The following is a 20,750-nucleotide window of genomic DNA, read 5'->3' as shown; positions in this document are numbered from 1 at the left end:
AGAAGGGAAGGCTGGGTTCCCTTGAGGAAGGACCTCGTTACACTGTCAAAAACATTCTTCCCAGGCTCCCACAGAGACCCATGGCCTTTTACCAGTGTAACTGTTCATTGGGGAAAAGGAAATGATCAGATATTTCAGGGGTTATTAGAAACTGGCTCAGAAGTGACATTAATTCCAGGAGACACAAAACATCATCGTGGCCCACCAGAGTAGGGGCTTATGGAGGTCAATTGATCATTAAAAAAAAATTTATTTATTTATCTCCCCTTCCTTCCCCCCAGCCCCCAGTTGTCTGCTCTCTCTGTCCATTCACTGTGTGTTCTTCTGTGACCGCTTTTATCCTTACCAGCGGCACATGGAATGTGTGTTTCTTTTTTTTTTATTGCATCATCTTGTTGTGTCAGCTCTGGGTGTGTGCAGCGCCATTCTTGGGCAGGCTGCACTTTCTTTTGCACTGGGCCGCTCTCCTTACGGGGCACACTCTTTGTGCATGGGGCTCCCCCACACGGGGATACCCCTGTGTGGCATGGCACTCCTTGTGCACATCAGCACTGCGCATGGGCCAGCTCCACATGGGTCAAGGAGGCCTGGGGTTTGAACCGTGGACCTCCCACGTGGTAGGCGGATGCCCTATCCATTTGGCCAAGTCCGCTTCCTCTAATCGATCATTGAAGTTTCGGCTCAGATCCACTTCACAGTAGGTCCAGTAGGTCCAGTAGGTCCCTGGACCCATTTTGTACTTATTTCCCCAGTTCTGGAATGCATAATTGGAATAGATATACTCACTCAGCTACTTGCAGAGTACCCACAATGGACCCTTGACTTGTGGAGTGAGGGTTATTACTGTAGGAATGGCTACGTGGAAGCCACCAGAATTGCCTCTACCTAGCAAAATAGTATATCAAAAGCAGTACCACATTCCTGGAGGATGACAGAGATCAGGGACTTGAAGGATGCACAGGTGGTGATTTCTACCACATCCGCATTCAACTCTCCTATTTGTTTCTGCAGAAAACAGATGGATCTTGGAGGATAATAGAATAGCGTATTATCGTAAATTTAATCAGATGGTAACTGCAATTGCAGCTGGTGTCCCACATGTTGTATCTTTGCTTGAGAAAATCAACACATCCCCTGGTACCTGGTATGCAGCATACTCATCTGGCAAATGTTTTTTTTTCTGTTCCTAGTTAGAAAAGACCTCCAGAAACAGTTTGCTTCCAGCTGGCAAGGTCAGCAATACACCTTCACTGTCCTACCTCTGGGCTTATCAACTCTCCAGCCCTATATCCACAGGGTGGCTGATTGTCCCTCCCTCGTACAAGTCATCACGCTGGTCCATTTTTCTGATGATGTCATACTGACTAGACCTAATAAGCAAAAAGTAGCAATTACTCTAGACTTACTGGCAAGGCACGTGCATGTCAGAGGATGCTAGATCAATCCCACATAATTTAGGGGTCTTCCATCAGTGAAATTTGCAGGAGTCTAGTGGTATGGGTCATGTCAAGATATCCCTTCTAACATGAAGAGATCTGGCCCCTCCTACAACCAATAAGGAGGCACCAATGCCTTGTTGGCCTCTTTGGATTTTGGAGACAACACACTTCTCATTTGTGTGTGCTACTCCAGCTCACTTACCAAGTGACCTCGAAAGATGCTAGCTTTGAGTGGGGACCAGAATAAGAGGGTCTGCAACAGGTACAGCCTGCTGTGCAAGCCGCTCAGCCACTTGGCCTTACGATCCTGCAAATCAAGTGGTGTTGAAGTTTCAATGGCAAACAGAGATGCTGTCTGGAGCCTCTGGCAGGCCCCTATAGGAGAACCACAATGTAGAACTTAAGAATTTGGGTGCAAAACCCTCCCATCCTCTGCAGATAACCTACTCACCTTTTGAGAAGCGCTTTTGGCCTGCTCCTGGACCTCAGTAGAGACTCAACACTTAACCATGGGCCACCAAGTTACCATGAGACTGGAATTACTGGAACCTGGCCAACGAGACAGACTGCGACAGAATACTCAAAGTTTTTCCTCTCTTTGTCCCAACACATTTCTCCCAGAGTTGTACCATGGGAAAAGGGAAGTAGGACATATAAAGATACTGGTCCTTAACTTTCATTCTTTTTCCCGCTGTTGCCTAGAGGAGTTGGAGAACTTTAAGGAAAATCAGAAATTTCTTCCCCATTTATGTGACATCAATAGCTAACCACATAAAACCAATTCTGGGTTGGTTTTGGTGAAATTATATTTCATGGTAAAGGAAGAAATAGACTAAGGTTCTAGGCTAGAGGCTAATGACTGTTCTTGTGTGTGTGCTCTTCTCTATCACATCGTAATTTAGGTCAGCCTTGCCTGTGGCACTTGCGCACAGACTTCAGTGAGGCCAAGCACTTACGGCAAGTCACAGCAGGAGGAACTTTTCTTGCCCGCCCATATCTACTATAACGTATTTATGAACATAACGTAGAATCAAGTATTCCTAGCATTTTATGGAATCCATCTACACGTGCTTACTACACCCTTTAATTGCTTCCACAATACCCTAATTCAACTCAAATGGCTCGCTCTCTGGGGACAACAGACTCAAAGATTCCTGGGGGCACCTGCACCATTATTGGTGCATCCTTAGTTATTAACAAAATTCTTTCTTGGAATGACTAAACGGCCTCCCTTAAGCATTTACTCCTGAATCTTATTTCCGTTCTCCAATGCCACAGAAAAGTAACCTCTTTTCGATGGATCAGCTCTCCAAATATTGTAGCCACGTATGTTCACATGAATCTCTGCTTTTCCAAGGCCATCATCACTACATACCGTCAACTGCCCCTCACTTCACGTGGTTTAGCCATATTACTTCCGACCCCTATTTCATATAGGTTTCTCAATTTTACTCAACGAAAAGGGGCACCAGACAAGTACTCAGAACAGCCCTCGCTGAGGAAAAGAGATTCTAGTCCAAATTGTGGGCAGAGTCGCTTAAATTCACAGGAAGATGAAAGCTAAAACTTTAAAAAAAAGCGGAAATGAGCTCTCAGAGAAGCAAAACGCTACAAGAATTTATCTTGTCAGGGCTCCTAGCCTCGCCTCCGTTCGCCGAGTAGAAACTGAAGTGTCGTCGTATAAGTCACTAACGTACGCGACAGTGTAAGTTCCCCACGGCTCTTCACGTCCGGCTATCCCTCCGCTGTCCCACTCTCTACTGGCCATTGGAATCTCCCACTTTCCAGCCCGGACAGACTAAAACGTAAACCTGAGCCAATTGCAAGTGAGCGTGGCAGGTCACAACAAACCACACACACCACCTCCGCCTTGAGGAGCGGTAGTGACGACACCACCGCCTTCTTAGGGGCGGGGCTGCGTCTGACTTCCGCCCCAGGGTCCGAAGCAGATTCTGCGCATGCGCACATGAAGGGACGGCAAACGCTACTTCCGGCGAGTTCCTGCTCGGGATGGTCCACACCGTGGGAGACGCAACTAAGCAGGGTCAAGGTGCGTAAGCTTCATGCGGTTAAGGGCCGGGGACACGGTCCATCGTTCCCTGCCTGCTTTCCAGATAGAACGGTAATGGCTGTGGGAGCATTCATGCGTATTCTCCTTCTGCTGTTTCCTCCTGGTGCCCTGAAACCTTGAGTTCTGAGACTGAGCGGGCGCTGGAGAAGCCTTGTTTCCATGGTAACTGACATACTTGGGTCTGCGAATTTGCCAAGGCAGAGTATTTTGTAACGAGTTCTTTAAAATACACAGTGGGCCGGATTCATCTTCAGGTGTTATTTCAAACCTGTATTTAACCTCAGAATTTGATGATTAAGAGTTTATTCTGGCTGTAATATGGAGTAGCAACTTTGGAGGCAGGGTGACTAGTTAAAAAGTTGCAGTAATTTAGACAAAATTTGAAGGTAGCCTGGGCCAGGGTGTTGATGTAGGATTGGAGAGAAGGAAGACTGCAGAAATATTTGGAGGTAGCATCAGACGACTGATTGAGTGGATATGAGCAATAAAGGAGCGGAGCCCAAAGCATCTTTAGGATCGAGTCCAAATTCAGATTGGCCTGTGGTTCTGTTCGTTTCCTACGTCAGTTCTGCCTGACGACCCCTCTTTCACACACCGTACAGCCCAAACTCATCGTGCCCAGTAGTGTGATGTTCTCTCTTTGTCCTGGAATATTGTTCTCACCTTTCTTGTGACTTTGGGCAGGCTGCGTAACTTCACTACGCCCCTCAGTTTTTCCAACATCAAAATGAAGGAAAATAATAGTATTTACCTCAGGATTGCTGTGAGGATTAAATTAGACAATTTATGTGCCCGGCATATATTAAGATCCCAATAAATATTAGCTACTACAGCTACTACTTATTGTGTTTGTCATATTGTGTTATTTTTCGTTTTTCTGTTTCTTCTTATAGATGGGAGTTTGTTTTTAATTAAAAGGACAGTTTCTTGGTTATCTTTGTATTGTTCATTGTTTGGCTAATACTTGAGTCTTTTTTCGAATGCATTTGGCTGTTGCTGACTTATCTAAATTTTACTTTAAAGGAACTATCAAGTACAACAAATTTCGCTGATCAGAAGATGACTGTTTTCTCTACAACTCAGAGCTTATGGATTGACATTTAAGATGTACAGAAAGTAACTGATATTCTCAGTTTGGAGTAGGTATGAGTGATTTCATAGAAGAATTAACAAGGCCTATGCCAGAGGATGATGGGGTGGAGATGTCTGTGCTCTCTGGTACAGGAATGTATTTTCCTTGGCTCCGAAAAGAAGTAGAAACTGTGGGTAAGTAAAAGAACATATAACCATATTAACTTTAATGCATGGTGGTAAGATTCAATATGGATACAAAACGAGTAACCTGGTTGGGAAGAACTTCGGTTTTCAATATCGGAAATATGTGATTTATGTTTTAGACAGTAAGGAGAAGACAAATCACTAAAAAAAAAGTAGATTTTTTTCTTTTAGAATTCTTTATTTTTTTCTTTTAGAATTCATTATTTGTTGATGTTGGCTAAATATTGGTGATGTGCAGATTAAGAAGATAGGTACTCCGGTATTGAGGCGCGCATACCCAAGTGTTATTCAAGAAGCTCCCCTTGAATTGCATTGGAATGATTTTGAATAAATTGGTTTTATAACGGGTTTCAAAAAAGAGTATTTTCCCCATTTTCATCTCATGTAAGTATGAGCAAGTTTTTCTGTGGGATAACTTCCCTATTGACAGAACAAAAGAACGAACTAGTTATCTCTGCCTGCTGGCATGCTGGATGATGTAGCCCCGGGAACACGTATGAAGCAGCACTTTTCTTATTGCCCTCAGTATGTCGTTCATAGCCTAGCCGTCTTTTCCCTTGATTGAGATTCCTTAGCTCCCATTTTTTTCTCTTAATCTAAATACCATCTCATTGAATTATCTCAGTAAATTAATCCTCACAGTAGATCTACATGCCAAGCCTTTTTTAGATGAGGAAACTGAATTTCAGGGAAGTTAAACCATTGTGGTAACAGTAGTCAAACACAGGTCAGTATCAAAGCTTGTGCTTTTAACCGCTGAGCTATATAAAAACTGAGATAAAAACATATATGTGAAGTGCCTAGCACAGAGCCTATGCATAGTGTTGAAAAAATACTAGATTCTTTCTTCTCTTCTCATTTTATTTTTTCTAGATTAATGCATATGACTTAAGCCAAATTTGAATGCATGGTACTTCAGAGGGAGTGCTCCCTTATCCCTTATGGGGAAGTAGGAATCTAAAGTTTGGGGTTAGGTGATGCAACTCGATTCCTGCTAGTTAAGGCATGCCTGGGTGTGTTTCTGTCACCAGGGTTCTATAGAGAGCTTGAATCAGTCTGTAAGCAAGAATTTCCATGCTTAGAAATTGGTGTTATATCTTATGGATAGACTGTGTAACCCAGAATATCTGCAGTGAGAAAATAGTAAATAATATTGACACTGTCCTGGTAATTAACCATAATAGGAAAACAAAATTGCCTAAGAATTACTTATTTTTTATGCTAGTTGATAGTTTTTGGCATTCTGAAGGATGTGCCCCCTAGAATGAAAACTTTTTAAGGGAGGGATGAGTCTGGAATAAAGGTACACAAAAAAGTATTTGTTGATAGACTAGCAACTTTCTTGATTTTTTCAGGACTTGTTTTTTTTTTCCCTTTCATATAATAAACTATTTTTAAAGAGGTTTTAGATTACAGAAAAGTTACATCGAAAGTATAAGGGATTCCCATATACCCCATCCCTCCCCCCCATCTTCCCCTATTAATAACATTTTACAATAGTATGGTACATTTGTTACAGTTAATGAATAAATATTGAAGCATTGCTCCTAACCAAGGTCTGTAGTTTACATTGTGGTTTGCACTTAATTCCAGTGCACTAAAAATGCCCTATGTTCTGCCTATTATTCCCTCCCCTTCCCCTCAGAGTCTCTGGTAATCACTATCTTCATATCACTGCTACATGTTCTTCCACTATTACAATAATAACAATTTTACTTTGTCCATGGTTGCATTCCCACCTTATGTTTGGTTCATTCCTCAGCCTTGAGGATTTTATGATGGTGATGCCCACTCTGCTTCAGATTGACAAGGGGCTTTTATCTTCGGGGTAGATGGAAGGACCTGTCCTGCTTGCAGTTGTAGATACTCTTTTGAGATGGGGGTTTTGAGATGGGGTTGTCCATCATCATTTGGTCTTGGGTGAGTCCAGTGACCTGCAAGGAAGGCACTGGCTGTTACTCTGCTCAGGTTCAGTCCTCAACCCACATATGAACAGCCTGATGTTTTACGTCTGGGACATGTATTTAATGGGCATTGTGCTAATTACAGGCTCAGATAAAAGGGGAGGAAGAACCGTGTAGGGAAATGATAAATGAGCCTAACTCTTTTTCGTTGGGGAAATAGGTTGACTCATTGCAAGTAAGGGTTACCAATCGGGTGCTGATTCCAAGGGGTTGTGTGCCTTGCCTTTAGGGTCTGGATGTCTCTAGAGTCTTCAGGTGTACCCCGAGAGCACCTCTGTTTGAGGCTTTGTTTGCTGTGGCTGTTAGTGAGACAAACAGGCAGAAGTGTAACCTCTGGAATGACCTCCCGACTCATTTTGAAATCTCTTAGCCTTAAAAACTGTTTTGTGTTTGATGATTCCCCCGTGTGGTCAGGGTTTTTTCCAAATGCATCACTGGTTGGTGCTTGGTATTAATCCCTTAGACCAGGGGCTCTTAACCTTTTTTGTTCCCACAGACCCCTTTGCCAGTCAGGTGAAACCCTTACTCAGTCCACACATGGACCCCTTCCTAAGTCCACACTCTACTGTGTATTATTAAGTAAATATATCCTACTCCCACAAGAATGTTTTTTTAAAATTTCAGTTCAAGCTCATGGACCCCTTGTTAAGAACCCCTGCCATAGAGCCCACATTTGAGTAATAAGGTGGTTTACAGGAGGTAACTCTTAGGCAGTAGTTATCATTAGGCCAAGTTTCTGTTTTACAAGAAAAGGGTTAAAAAAATTAAAAAAAAAAAGAAAAAAGTGTTCATAAGTACAAGCATTAATACTGAGGGCTTGGCATGTTAGTCTTTTATTTTGCACTGCCTGTGTACTCAAGATAGTTTTTTCAGTTCTTGAATGATTGGTTCTTTACTATAAGTCATTCCATGTCAAAATTTATTTTCCTTGATAAATATTCTTCTTAAAGTTATCAGCAACAAATTATCATTTGGCTTACAAAAGAAATGAGAGGGGAGATTTTCCTGAGGTAACTAGGCTAAGCTGGGAGGACAGGGAGGAACTTTTCCAAGTATTTGGATATACTTGTCTAAAGTAGATTTTCGTTCTGAGCTGTGAAAGCTTAATGGGAAGATGGGAGCTCTTCCTGAGAACAGTTCTTTACCTGAGTAAAGGATGTTTTAGGGAAGAGCTGTTTTGTTGGTTTCCAGGGTTAGCTGCCTGGTGCTGCTGCTGTTCTTAGGTGGCTCAGGTGTAGTTCTTGTTAAATGCAGATTGATTCAGTAGGTGTGGTGTGGGGCCCAGTGTTTTATAGTTCTAATAAGCTCCTGGGTGTGATACTAACGCCTTTGGTTTCTAGTACCACAGTAAGAGTAAGGCGCAAGATCCCCAGGTGATTTGTATGCACATTACAGTTTGAGAAGCACTCATCTGCAGTAGTTGTCAGACTTTTTTTGCATATATATAAGCACTCATCTGCAGTAGTTTTCAGACTCTTTGCATATAGATATATGATTTTTTAAAAAGTTAGGTACTCTCTTACAGAGGTTGACGGTATCATCTAAAAATCTTGTCTTTTAAAATAAAATTGTTTCTGTTTTAAGTGTATTCAGTGGAATCTAAATAGCATAGAATGTGATTCATTATCTATTTTAAAAAAATTTATGAAAAAACCCTTGATAGAAATTCTTTTTTAAAGATTAATTAATTTATTTATTTCTCTCCACTCCCCCCCCACCCGTTGTCTGTTCTCTGTGTCTATTTGCTGCGTAGTTGTCTTTGTCCGCTTCTGTTGTTGTCAGCGGCACAGTAATCTCTGTTCCTTTTTGTTGCGTCATCTTGCTGCGTCATCTTGCTGTGTCAGCTCTCCGCGTGGCCGGCGCCATTCCTGGGCAGGCTGCACCTTCCCTCGCACTGGGCGGCTCTCCCCACGGAACGCACCCCCTGCATGTGGGGCTCCCCCTATGCGGGGGACACCCTGCGTGGCATGGCACTACCTGCGCGTATCAGCACTGCGCATGGGCCAGCCCCACACGGGTCAGGGAGGCCCGGGGTTTGAACCGCAGACCTCCCATGCGGTAGACGGACACCCCAACCATTGGGCCAAATCTGCTTCCCTGATAGAAATTTTATATAGTTCCTTCTCCTTAAACTAGTACTTCCATTTACTTCAATTATTATTTATCATTCTATTATGTATCTTATACCAAAAATTTGTATCTATACTTATTTAATGTTATAACCTATAATTATATAATTTACTAATATACGATTAGATAATAACCATTATTTATATTAATATTCTATGCTTATAAGGCTTTAAATCTTAAAAATTTCTTCTGGATTGAGACACCATTGTAATTAAAAGTTGTACACTGCTGACCAAAATAACATGTATTATAATTTTTGCTCCATTTTACGCTTGAAAATTAAATTTTATTGTTTTTTCCAATCTCAATAAGGTAAACAGCATTATCCCTTTTTTTCCAATTATTTTGTGACTCTTTGTGGGTATTATTTATTTCTAGAATGAGAAAGGATTTAGCATCAATTCTATTATGTTTTGTTTAAATTGGTGTAAATTCTAAGAAACCTTAGTTACGTAAATAAGATGGAAATGGATGGAGTTTAGTAATAACAGTATAGCAGTTCTTTGAACTCCTAAATTAGTCATGAAAAATTACATCGTCGTCTATTATAAAAAATTACTATGTCCTTTTACAATTTTGATAGGCAAAGAATTGGAAATCACCTTTTTCTGGAAAAGGATGCATTAGTGTCATTCCCTTTCTCAACATGTACACTTGCATTTTCACCCTAAGGTAATGCATAGTAATTTTGATTATGAAGACTGACACATTTTCTCGGAGATCTGTTTTAGCAAAGAGTTTGTAAGGAAGTTGAAGCTCTGCAGATGGATTACTTTAAAACTGTCTTTGCAAGGTACTCATGGGTCTCAGTTGACTCTCAAGTGTGGGAGTTCTCCAGTTGGAAACTGCTGACCTAGAGGGGTCTCGTGATTAGGAGAGAAGGTAGCAGGATGCAACTGGCCACTCATTTGATGGCGCTGTAACCCTTGGGGTTTTTAAAACATTGGTAAGTGCTAAAGACCATGCTTGTCTGGCATGATCCTAATGTCCATTCTGAGTATCTGGAACTAAGCTTTTGGAGGCCTCTTGGTGAGATTCTCTCCATATTGTTTAGTGCAAGGAAAAAAGGGTGATTGAATCAGATTTGAAGGATCTGGTGACTGGTAATCCAAGAGCATCAAATTAGACCTCTCCAAAGTGGAAACTTTTGCCATTTGCTAGAAATAACTAATAATAGTATAGTCAGGTTTGTTTCAGATAACCCTGGCATTGATCCTGGGGCTGGGTTGGGTCCAGCTTGTTAAAACTTATTCCTGGTAAGTAGTAAGTGCTGCATTCAGCTCACAATAGGTTGGCTCGAAGGGAAGGCAATGCAGAACTTCATGAAATGAAGGGACAGAGAGAGAAAGACACGAGAGAGGAGAGAAAGCTGGGACCAGGGGCTCGCAGCTTCTGGAACTGAGAGCCTCAACCCTAGTTTCCACCTCATATTTATTGGAAACTATCAAGCGGCTGTTTGCTTTCTGAACTGTAACATCATGTACAACTGCAGCAGCCACAACCCTAGAACAGGTGCAACATTTACAATAAGGCACCATCTACAATAGAACAGGTGAAACTCTTTTTCCCACAAGTAAGTATTTGAATAGTCATTGGGGGACCACTGTGTGGAAAGAATCTCTTCTCTTTCATCTTTATAGTGACTGGAGGCAAAAAGGAGAAGGATTTTGCTCAGACAACAAATGCTTGTTTAGGATTCATCCAAGAAGCTCTGCTGAAACACCAGTGGGAGCAAGCTGCAGAATACATGCACAGTTATTTGCAGACCTTGGAAGATTCAGATACCAGCAAAAGGCAGGCGGCGCCTGAGGTAAGCGGAGCGTCTGTGCTGGAGGAGACTACAGATTCCTGGGGTTCTGCCTCTTGAGCTCCACCCAGAGTAGCTGGTTTCTACAGGCTGTCAAAAAGCTATTGAATTTTTCTAAAAGCTATTGAAGTAGCTCTAGGAAAGTTTGTATCAGGATTTTTCTTTTGAACACTTCTTTTTACTTATTACCATTTATAAGGAGATTTAAAATAGTTTGAACTCTGAATTCTCCAGCATTCATTCATTGTAGTTCTTCCTGCTTTCCCCCATGGCATTATATTTCTCTCTGTAGAATGTTTTTCCTCACCATGTGTTATTTCTTCTTAAAATTATCCTTTCACCCCACTTGCCCTACCAAGTAGGCCACATTTTTCTGTTCCCCGTTTCAGCAAAGCTCCTTTGAATGAGTTCTGTATCCTTGTTCTCTCCAAGCCCTCTCATATCAGCGCTTTCCTGCCCATTGCTTTGTCAAGTCAACAGTGAATGCCATATTCTGAAGGCAGTAGCCAGTCCTCAGTGCTCCTCTCGCTTGGTCTGTGGGCACTATTTAACAGAGTAGATCCCACCCTCCTGTGAAGTAAACAGTGTTTCAGTTCCAGAACACTGCATTCTCTCCTAGTTTTCTCTCCTCCCTACCATTCCTCAGTCCTTTTCTGATTACTTCTCCTTTGTCTCTTGATTTAGGAGTGCCTGAGGGACAATACTTAGTGGTCTTCTTAATCTTTACGGGAGGATTTCTTTCCATTTCATAGCCTGAAATGTAGTCTGTGTGCTGATGACTCTCAAATGTTTATCTCCAGCCCTGACTCATTTCTTCAGTTTCATATTCCTGTCTGTACACAACATGGCCATTTGGATATATAATAGCCATATTATGCTAATGTATCTAAAACGGAACTTCAAACCGTGCCGTCAAACCTAACCTTCCTCATCTCAGATGATTTTTACTTTATTTAGGGTCTAGAGCCAAAAACTTTCAAGTCATTCGTCTGTCTCTGATACTCCATATCCAAATCATCAGGAAATTTTATTGGCTGCACCATTAAAATACACCTATGGTCTGACTCCTTCTCTCCTTTTCCACTTTTGCACCTTGGTCCAGGTCGCTGTCATCTCACCTAAATGGCTGTTGCCCTCCTTATCCCCCAGTCTATTTATAGTATAGCAGCTAGGGTAAGCATTTTTTAAAAACATTGAGATATAATTAAACTATAAATTTAATGCATTTAAAATGTATACTCAAGATTTTTTTGTTTTTAAAAAATTTTTTTTGTTTTTTTTTTTAGTATATTGATAGAGTAGTGTGAACGCCGTTGTTCTCCAACAGTGGCTGATCACCACAATTTTAGAGCATTTTCATCCCCCCAATTCCACATAAATGGAATCATCAATATATGTTCTTTTGCGACTAGCTTCTTTAACTTAGCGTCATGTTTTCAAGGCTTTTGCATCTTATGGCATATATCAGTGCTGCATGCCTTTCATTGCTGAATAATATCCTATTTTATGCCTATACCACATTTTGGCTATCTATCAGTTGATAGACTTTGGATTGTTTCCACCTTTTCCCTTTTAGGAATAGTGTTGCTATGAACATTCACGTACAAGATTTTGTGTGGATGGATGTTTTCAGTTTTCTTAGGTATACAACTAGGAGCAGAAGTGCTGGATCACATAGTAATTCTATGTTTAACATTTTAAGGAATTGCTGGACTGTTTTCCAGAGTGACTATATCTTTTTCCATTCCCACCAGCAATGTTTGAGGATTCCAGTTTCTCCTCATACAATCTCTCCACATTCTCTTGCCAACATTTGTTATTATCTTTTTTATTATAACTATCCTAGTATGTGTGGTTTTGATTTGCATTGTCGTAATGACTAATGTGATACATAAAATGTCAGTTCATTTCACTCCTTTTCTGAAAACACACTGTACTGCGTTCCCATTTCACTCAGAGTAAAGGCCAAAGACTTTTTGATTGCCTACAGGGTCCTACATGATCTGCTCACTTCCTTTCCTCATTTGCTCTCTCCCATGTCATATTACGTCCTTTGGTTTATTCTGCTCCAGCCTCCTTGCTGTTACTTGGACAGGCCAGGGCTACTCCTATCTGATTGTTTTTGTCCTAGGTATCTTCTTTACTTGGGAAGATCTTTCTTCAGATGTTGCTGTGGCTCCCCTCCTTCAAGTTACCTTTCCGATGAGGCCTACCATACTACTCTATTTAAAATTGCAACTGCACACATTCCCCCTCTGCTTTCCAACAGTGTTCCTGATTGCCTTATCCCAGATAACTGGGGTTCTCCCTCTTTTTTTCTTTCTTTTCTTTCTTTCACATGTATCACTTTCTAATACGTAATTTGCATATTATGTTTCTTTATTATTGTCTGTCTCTTCATTATTGTCTGGCATATATTGTTAAATGTGTTCAGTAAGATGGATTGTGTGCTGTATTAATATGTAGCAGTAAAATTGATTTGATTTAAAAAACGTTCAGTAAAATATAGTTCATCTTCAAACTTCACATGAGTATCTTTAACAACTTTTGTTAATACAGTAATCATCGCATTGATTAGATTCCTAATAGAGCCACACACACACGAAAAAAAACTGAAAGAAAATATTTAACCACTAATTGAAAATTTAGTTTATGGACTAAAGTTACTTACATCTGTGAAACACTGGATAGGTTACAGGCTCTTTTGGCCAGAAATTGTCTTGTAAAATGAAGGAATTGGATCAGTGGTGTTCAGACACTTGACTCTACTACAATCATGGAGGATTTTTGCTGAAAATGCAGTTTCCTCTCCTCTACCCCAGTCCTGTTGAATCAGAGTCTGAAGTCCTAGAGTATTTTTCAAAAGTGTTTCCATAATTATATACAGCTAGGTTTGAGAACAACTGTGGCAGGTAATCTCCAAGTTTTCCTGAACCTCCACAATACTACAGTTTCGTATTCTACAAGTGAAATCTTGATCTTTTTCTGAGTTTGGAATATAGTCATTTTGATTATACCCAATAACCAATATGTATGTTTATAGAAATAATTGGCTTATATTTTATTTACATTTGCTTTAAAGTTAATATTATTGAAATACTTTAAGTAAGGGTGAAAGAAAAATAGAGATTTGCTCCTATGAGAAAGAAGAACTCCACGAATTTTGTCACCCCAAGTTTTGGTGAGTTTGCGAGAAAACAATTTTTAAAAAAATCTCTCCATAGCTGATGAAAATTCTTAGATTGGAGTTTCAAATATGGATATACTTTATTGACAATAATTGTAGCTCTTAAAGGGATCTAAGGAAAAATCTAATACTTTGTCCTCATTTTACATATAATAAAGATGAGGCTGAGAGCTATAAAGAGCCAGTATTATCAGATTCCAGGTTTTCTCACTTTATCTTATACTGATTAAGTTACTATTTTCAGTGTTTCTTTTTTTAAATGTTTTTATTTAAAATTTTTTTTTTGTCTCAATGTGTTTCTTAAATGCCCATCTTCTTTACCACTACTAACTTAGAAATGGTACTGTTATGGTTATCTAATATTCTAATGTTAAGAGAATGGAGTGAAAAGATTTTATTGTATAAGATTTAATATTAGTTTCCCTGGGTGAAAGTACAGTAAAGTGTTCATAGTACTGATTTCTAGGAAAAGGAATGTTTTTTCTTAATGTTGTAATTCAGAATGAAAATTTAAAAGTGGCTCTCTTGGGCAGAAACCAGTTAAGGCAAGGATTTTACATTTTGGTGGTAATTTCTGCTTTGACAGATTATTTGGAAGCTAGGAAGTGAAATTCTGTATTATCATCCCAAAAGCAATGTTGAGACTTTCAGTACCTTCGCTGACCGGATGAAAAATATTGGTGTCATGAATTATTTAAAGGTGAGAATGTAGGCTTTGTGAAATTACCTTTGCAATGTTAATGTTTTTTAATTGCTTTTTTCAGTGATAAGGTAGTAATAATGTACAAAAAATATAGTAAAAAAGGATAAGTTACCTGGATGAATTAAAAAAACTGAAAGAGAGTAGTGTTTGTGAGATTCATTTACTTCTCGGTTTGCAGTTACCTACCATATTGATCTGACTGAACATACCTTCTCTTTGTAGACTGGCTCCCAAAACCAGTCTTCCAAAGAGTGTAGCTGTGCTTCTTTATGATGTCGGGCCAAATTCTATCAAGTTTGCTTCAATCATTTGAGTTTTCTGGTAATTGGTGCTTTTTGGAAAAAAAGAGCTAAATATGCTGGGACTATGGATACATGAAAACACTTTAATGTTTCTAATGTTTCGGTGGAATCTTCTCTCCAAATTCATGTATTCTTTATTTAATCAAGGTCTTACCTAAAAGAACTGAGAAGTTTCCGAAGTGGTGTTATATCTCTCTCTCTCTGGCATATTTTTGACTAAAAGGGGAACTTTTTTTTTTTTCAATAAAATTGGGTAAATGCTTTGTTTTTAATTTTGAAAAATTTTACCCTACTTAGGATACTTTTTAGATCTTATTAATTAATTCAGGAAAATTCTTTTGAGTGTTTGCAGTGTGCCAGGTGCTGATCTCTTTCTCTGGTACTGTGAGCAGAAATTAAATGGAGGCAGCGTATGGTTCAATTTACGGAGGAACTTTCTAACTGAAAAATTGGAAAAAATAACGGCCTTCCTTGGTGTGTTATGTTCCCCATCCCTTCATTCAGGAAGAACCAGAATAGCCATTTGTTTGGGAAGGGGGAGTGAAGTTTTAAGTAAATTATTGGTTAGGTCTCTGCAGGTTCATAAAATCTAGTCCCCTGAAGTAAAGAAAGAAATCAGAGGGCAATTAATCTCTTTTCTTGCTGTACAGTCCGAGGGCAGCAATTAAGATAGGCAATAAAATATTTTTTGTTGTTAATCATTTTAAAAACACTTATTCCTATTTTTCCATACAATATACTTCTATAGAGTATCAAAAGTTCAGTCGGCAGCTGCAACTTCTGTCAACAAGATTGCCCTCTAGGGACCAGCTGCAAGTTTAGGGGCCCAGGCTCCTTACACTTGTGACCAACTGCTACAAATTTGAGTATTCCTGCCACTCCCTTGGGTTCGGTAATTCATTAGAAGGACTCAAGACTTCGCTGAAAGCACTGTGTTTTCAAGTATAGTATTGTTATAGTAAAAAAGGATAAAATGAGAAGTCAAAATAAAAGATGCATAGAGTGAGGTCCGGGAGGGTCTCAAACTCAGGCTTCCATGGAGTCAGATTGTGTTACCCTCCTGGCACAGATATATTTTCTCAATCTTGGAAGTCCCTGATGGCTTCAAGTGTCCACATTTCTATGGGATCTCATTATGTAGGCATGACTTGCAGCCCGCCTTCCCCCTCAGAGGTTGAAGCCCCACCCCTCATCACCCGGCTGACCCGTCCCCAACCCTGAGACTACCAGCGCCGCTGCCCCTTCAGGTCATCTCCTTAGCATATGGACTATCAGCTGTGGTCCTGGGCCCACCGTGAGTAACCGAAGATACTGCCGGGGAAATTCCAAAGATTAACAGTTTCCTCTCCTAGGAATTGAGGACAAAGACTGGCCACGTTTTTCATGATTAGTTTCATGATTAGATTTCATTATACCGAAGTACTAAACACGGTTCTTGTTATACAGGGAGATAGACCAGTAAATGCAATAAAGTGCTATGGATACCGTAGTAGAAATGTAAAGTATAGTGAGAAAACAAAGGAGAAAATGGTCAGCCCTCTGGAATTGGAGAGGGCTGGGATTGAATGGGTAGGGGAATCAGGAAAAGAAAGGAAGACCTGAAGTGAGTGAAAAAGAAATTGTGTTCCCTAGACAGACTAGGAGGAAGGGTAGTCTGGCATGACAAGAGGTAATAGAGACTGATAGCTCTGTATGCAGCGTGTTAGTTATCCCCAGAATCACTTGGGTAGAAGCCAGGAGAAGGTAGGCTGGGCCTGTGTGCCTCACTGAGGAGCTTTGATTTATTCTGTAGGCAGTGGGACCCACTGCAGGATTGTACACGGTTAAGTAACATGGTGATTTCTTTGGCAGCCATGTAGAAGATGGATTGTAGAGGGGGAGGATTGGAGACACCAGTTGAGAAATTACTGCAAGAGGTCGAGACGGTGGCCTTGAGCTGAATGATCTAGCTCTAACCACGTGCTGCACTGTACATCTGATTATTCTCCTCCTCAGTGTTCTCCCCACTTGTATAATTGTTCTTACTGCATCTCCTGTGTCTGGGATATCCTTTCCTTTCCATAGGAACTGGTGGTGTTCTTGAACACCCCTTCTTAAGGCAATTTCTCTGAAATTATGTAACGTATAAAATAGTTAGGATAATCGATTTTCTGCTATTACCAAACTAGCTATTATCTCATTTAATTCTCATAGTACCCTTCTGAAGGATTAGTAATAAGTGTTCATGGAACAGGTGAGACTCAAAAAAGAGTAGCAGCTTGCCCAGATTCCCTAGATTTTAAATGGCATATGAGCCCGGACTCTGTCTCCACAGCCCCTGCTCTTTTCATTATGTCACACTGTCTTTTGTTTGTAAATTTATAGAATTTAACTCTCATTTAAATAGTTTGAATTGTTTTGTGTGTCTTTCCTTCCTGGCTAGATGAAAACTTGGATGACAGGGGCCATGTTACTATCAGGTCTTAGCTATTAAGGTCTTAGCTCAGCATGTATTATCTATTCAGCATTCAGTAAATATTTAGAGCATTTTGAGTAATGGTTGTCTAATGAGCTTTATTTCAGAGGACTTTTTCTTAATATTATTGTGCAGGTCTCCCTACAACATGCATTATATCTTCTGCATCATGGAATGCTTGAGGATGCAAACAGAAATCTAAGCCAGGCAGAGACCTGGAGATATGGTGAAAAGTCCTCTTCCCAGGAAATACTAATCAACCTTATCCAGGCATATAAAGGCCTTTTGCAATATTATACTTGGTCTAAAAAGAAGATGGAATTGTCTAAGCTTGGTGAGTAAACTTTTTCTTATGGTGATGAAACTAAATCATAGACGCAGAAGGAATTTTATAAAGTAATTTAGCAATCTTCCTACTTCCAAACCTAATTTTATTCAGGTATTACAGAGTACAGACATTTCTATTCATGTATGATTCTAAAATTCTTGACATTTCTTTATAGTATTTCTGATATATCAAATCTTTCAGTTATAAATTAGATAATATGTTCATAATCATTTTGTATTCATTGGTTTTTTTAAAAAAAGATTTTATTTTATTCATTTATTTCTCCCCATCCCCTCTTTGTTTGCACTTGCTGTGTCTGTTTGTTTGTTTGTTGTGTGCTGTCTTCTTTTATTTTCTTTTAGGAGGCACTGAGAAATGAACTGGGACCTCTCATGTGGGAGGGAGGCATCTAATCGCTTGAGCCACTTCTGCTCCCTGCTTCGTTGTGTCTCATGTTTTCCTCCTTGTGTCTTTTGCTGGTGTGTCAGTTCACTGTGCCAGCCTGTCATGTCAGCTCGCTGTCTTTTTTTATGTTCTTTAGGAGGCACCAGAAACTGAACCCTGGACTTCCCATGTGGTAGGCCACCCAGAGCTCAATCATTGGAACCACATCTGCTCCCCTCATTGCTTTTTTTTTAGCTTGAATTCCCAAAAGGTTCAAATTTTCTTCATTAGACATTATTGCATATGATATATATATTTTCTTGTGTCCTAAAACAAGAATAGGGCAAGTTAAAGTCACTTTATTTTTTTTTTTAAAGGTTTATTTTTTATTTATTTCCCCTTCCCCGCTCCCCCCCCCGCCCAGTTGTGTGCTCTCTGTGTCAATTCGCCATGTGTTCTTCTGTGTCTGCTTGTATTCTTGTCAGCCCTACCCAGATGTTGCATCATCCTGCTGTGTCAGCTCTCTGTGTATGTGGCACCATTACTGGGCAGGCTGCACTTTTTTGCGCTGGGTGGCTCTCCTTATGGGGTGCACTCCTTGTGCATGGGGCTCCCCTATGCGGGGACACCCCTGTGTGGCACAGCACTCCTTGCGTGCATCAACACTGGGCGTGGGCCAGCTCCACACAGGTCAGGAGGCCCTGGGTTTGAACCTTGGACCTGCCATGGGGTAGGCGGACGCCCTATCCTTTGCGCCAAATCTGCTTCCTACACTCTTACACTTTTAACCTAATGTATTAGCTGTATGCTCTGCTTGTATCACTTTTTTCTTCTTTTCTTGCCTTTTAATTATTATAAGTTGTTTCATGTGTATTTTAGTCAGTCTCTTGATTTAAATCCTGCTGTAATGCCTGGTATGGTATTTCTATAAAAAAGGATTACTGGGAAGCTGATGTGGCTCAAGTGATAGAGCTTCCCCCTGCTATATGGGAGGACCTGGGTTGGATCCCTGGGGCCTCCTGGTGAAAAAGAAGAGAAAGAGTGTCCGTGTGGCAAGCTAGTGCCTGCATGAGTTGCCCTCATGGTGAGCCAGTGCTCGCACGAGTGCCCCGCAAGTGAGTCACACAGCAAGATGATGCATCAAAAAGAGACAAAGGGAGAGTCAAGGTGAAGTACAGCAGAAACCAGGAACTGAGGTGGTGCAATTGACAGGGAACCTCTCTCCACCAGAGGTCTCCAGGATCGAATCCTGGTGAATCCTAGAGGAGAGAAAAAAAGAAGAGAAGACAACACAGACAGCAAAAACAGCAGGGCAGGAGGAGGGGAAGTGGGGAAATAAATAAATAAATCCAAAACAAAAAAGAGTACTGATGATTAGGGTGAGTTGTAAGGTCAATGGTTACTTTTATTTTATAAATTGTGGGTAGAACTCAAATATATGATGATTAAAAGAAAAAAAATAATAAATTCAGTTCATCAAAATTAAAAGCTTTTGTGTATGAAAGGACACTATCAAGGAAGTGAAAAGACAACCTACAGAATGGGAGAATATATTTGAAAATCATGTATCAGATAAGGGTTTAATATCTGATATAAGGGCTTTATAATGCAACAAAAATCGTAAACAGTCCAATTTAAAAATGGGCAGAGGACTTGCACAGACTTTTTTCTAAAGAGGATATACAAATGGCCCATAAGCAAGATGCTCACCCTTAGAAACCATTAGGGAAATGCAAATGAAAACAACAACAACCAGCAAAACCCCACAAAGGGATACCACTTCATACCTGCTTGGGTAGCTATTATTAAAAAAAAAGAAAATAAGTATTGGAGAGGGTGTGGAGAAATTGGAACTCTATTACATTGTTGGTGGGGATGTAAAATGGTATAGCCTCTGAGGAAGACAATATGGCAATTCCTCAAAAAGTTGTAAAATTCAATTCCGGGAAGATGGTGGGGTAGGGAGCTCCAGGACTCAGTTTTCCCACAAAAACAACTATGAAACAGGCAGGAAGTGTCTGGAACCACTATTTTGAAACTCCAGAGGCCAGAAGAACTCTGTACAGCACCCAGGGAAGAGTGAAAGAAAGAAGCTGAAAAATTATGATAAAGAACAGTATATTGCTCTTTGAGTGGCAGCTATCCCCCCTCTCACAGCAGACAGCCATGGGGTCCAGCCCCTGCCTACCTCGCCGGTGACAGAAAGGGACATAGAAATCCTTTCCCCCAAGAAGATGAATAATATTCCATTGTATGGATGTACCACTTTTTACTTATCCATTCATCAGTTCGTGGACATTTGGGTTGTATCCACTTTTTAGCTGTAATGAATGATGCAGCTTTGAACATTTGTGAGCAAGCTTTTGTGGACATACGTTTATATTTCTCTTGGGTGTATACCACTCTCGAGTAAAATTGCTGGGTCGTATGGTAACTTTGTGTCTAACCTTTTGAAATATTCCATATAGTTTTCCAAAGCAGCTGCATTTGAAACTATTTTACATTCCTAGCAGGGGGTGTAAGAGTTCTAGTTTGTCCACATCCTTGCCAACAGTAATTATCTGTCTTTTTGATAATAGCCATGCTAGTGGGTGTGAAGTAGTGTCTCCTTGTACTTTTTGATTTGCATTTTCCTAATGTCTAACGATGTTGAGCATCTTTTTGTGTGCTTGTTGGCCATTGCATATTTTCTTTGGATTGGC

At 40.3% G+C, this 20,750-nt stretch overlaps 1 protein-coding gene across 2 annotated transcripts in view; it reads left to right on the top strand.

Annotated features, from left to right (window-relative positions):
• Positions 1–3,465: 3,465 nt before the first annotated feature.
• TAF1A (TATA-box binding protein associated factor, RNA polymerase I subunit A) overlaps positions 3,466–20,750 on the top strand; it is a 49,175-nt gene continuing 31,890 nt past the window's right edge. The window contains exons 1-5 of one of the 2 annotated variants that reach the window (XM_012521976.4): positions 3,466–3,561; positions 4,644–4,776; positions 10,523–10,692; positions 14,463–14,576; positions 17,472–17,670. In XM_012521976.4, the coding sequence (XP_012377430.2) occupies positions 4,656–4,776; positions 10,523–10,692; positions 14,463–14,576; positions 17,472–17,670 (604 nt within the window). In that variant the 5' untranslated portion in view covers positions 3,466–3,561; positions 4,644–4,655. Of the gene's footprint in view, positions 3,562–4,643; positions 4,777–9,473; positions 9,555–10,522; positions 10,693–14,462; positions 14,577–17,471; positions 17,671–20,750 lie in introns of those variants that run through there. The other variant, XM_023586352.3, reaches the window with a different exon arrangement.

This window comes from Dasypus novemcinctus, chromosome 13 (assembly GCF_030445035.2).
Source record: "Dasypus novemcinctus isolate mDasNov1 chromosome 13, mDasNov1.1.hap2, whole genome shotgun sequence".
NCBI classification, from domain to species: domain Eukaryota; kingdom Metazoa; phylum Chordata; class Mammalia; order Cingulata; family Dasypodidae; genus Dasypus; species Dasypus novemcinctus.
The sequence above is the reverse complement of the archived record's forward strand: the minus strand, read 5'-3'. Positions and strand labels throughout refer to the sequence as shown.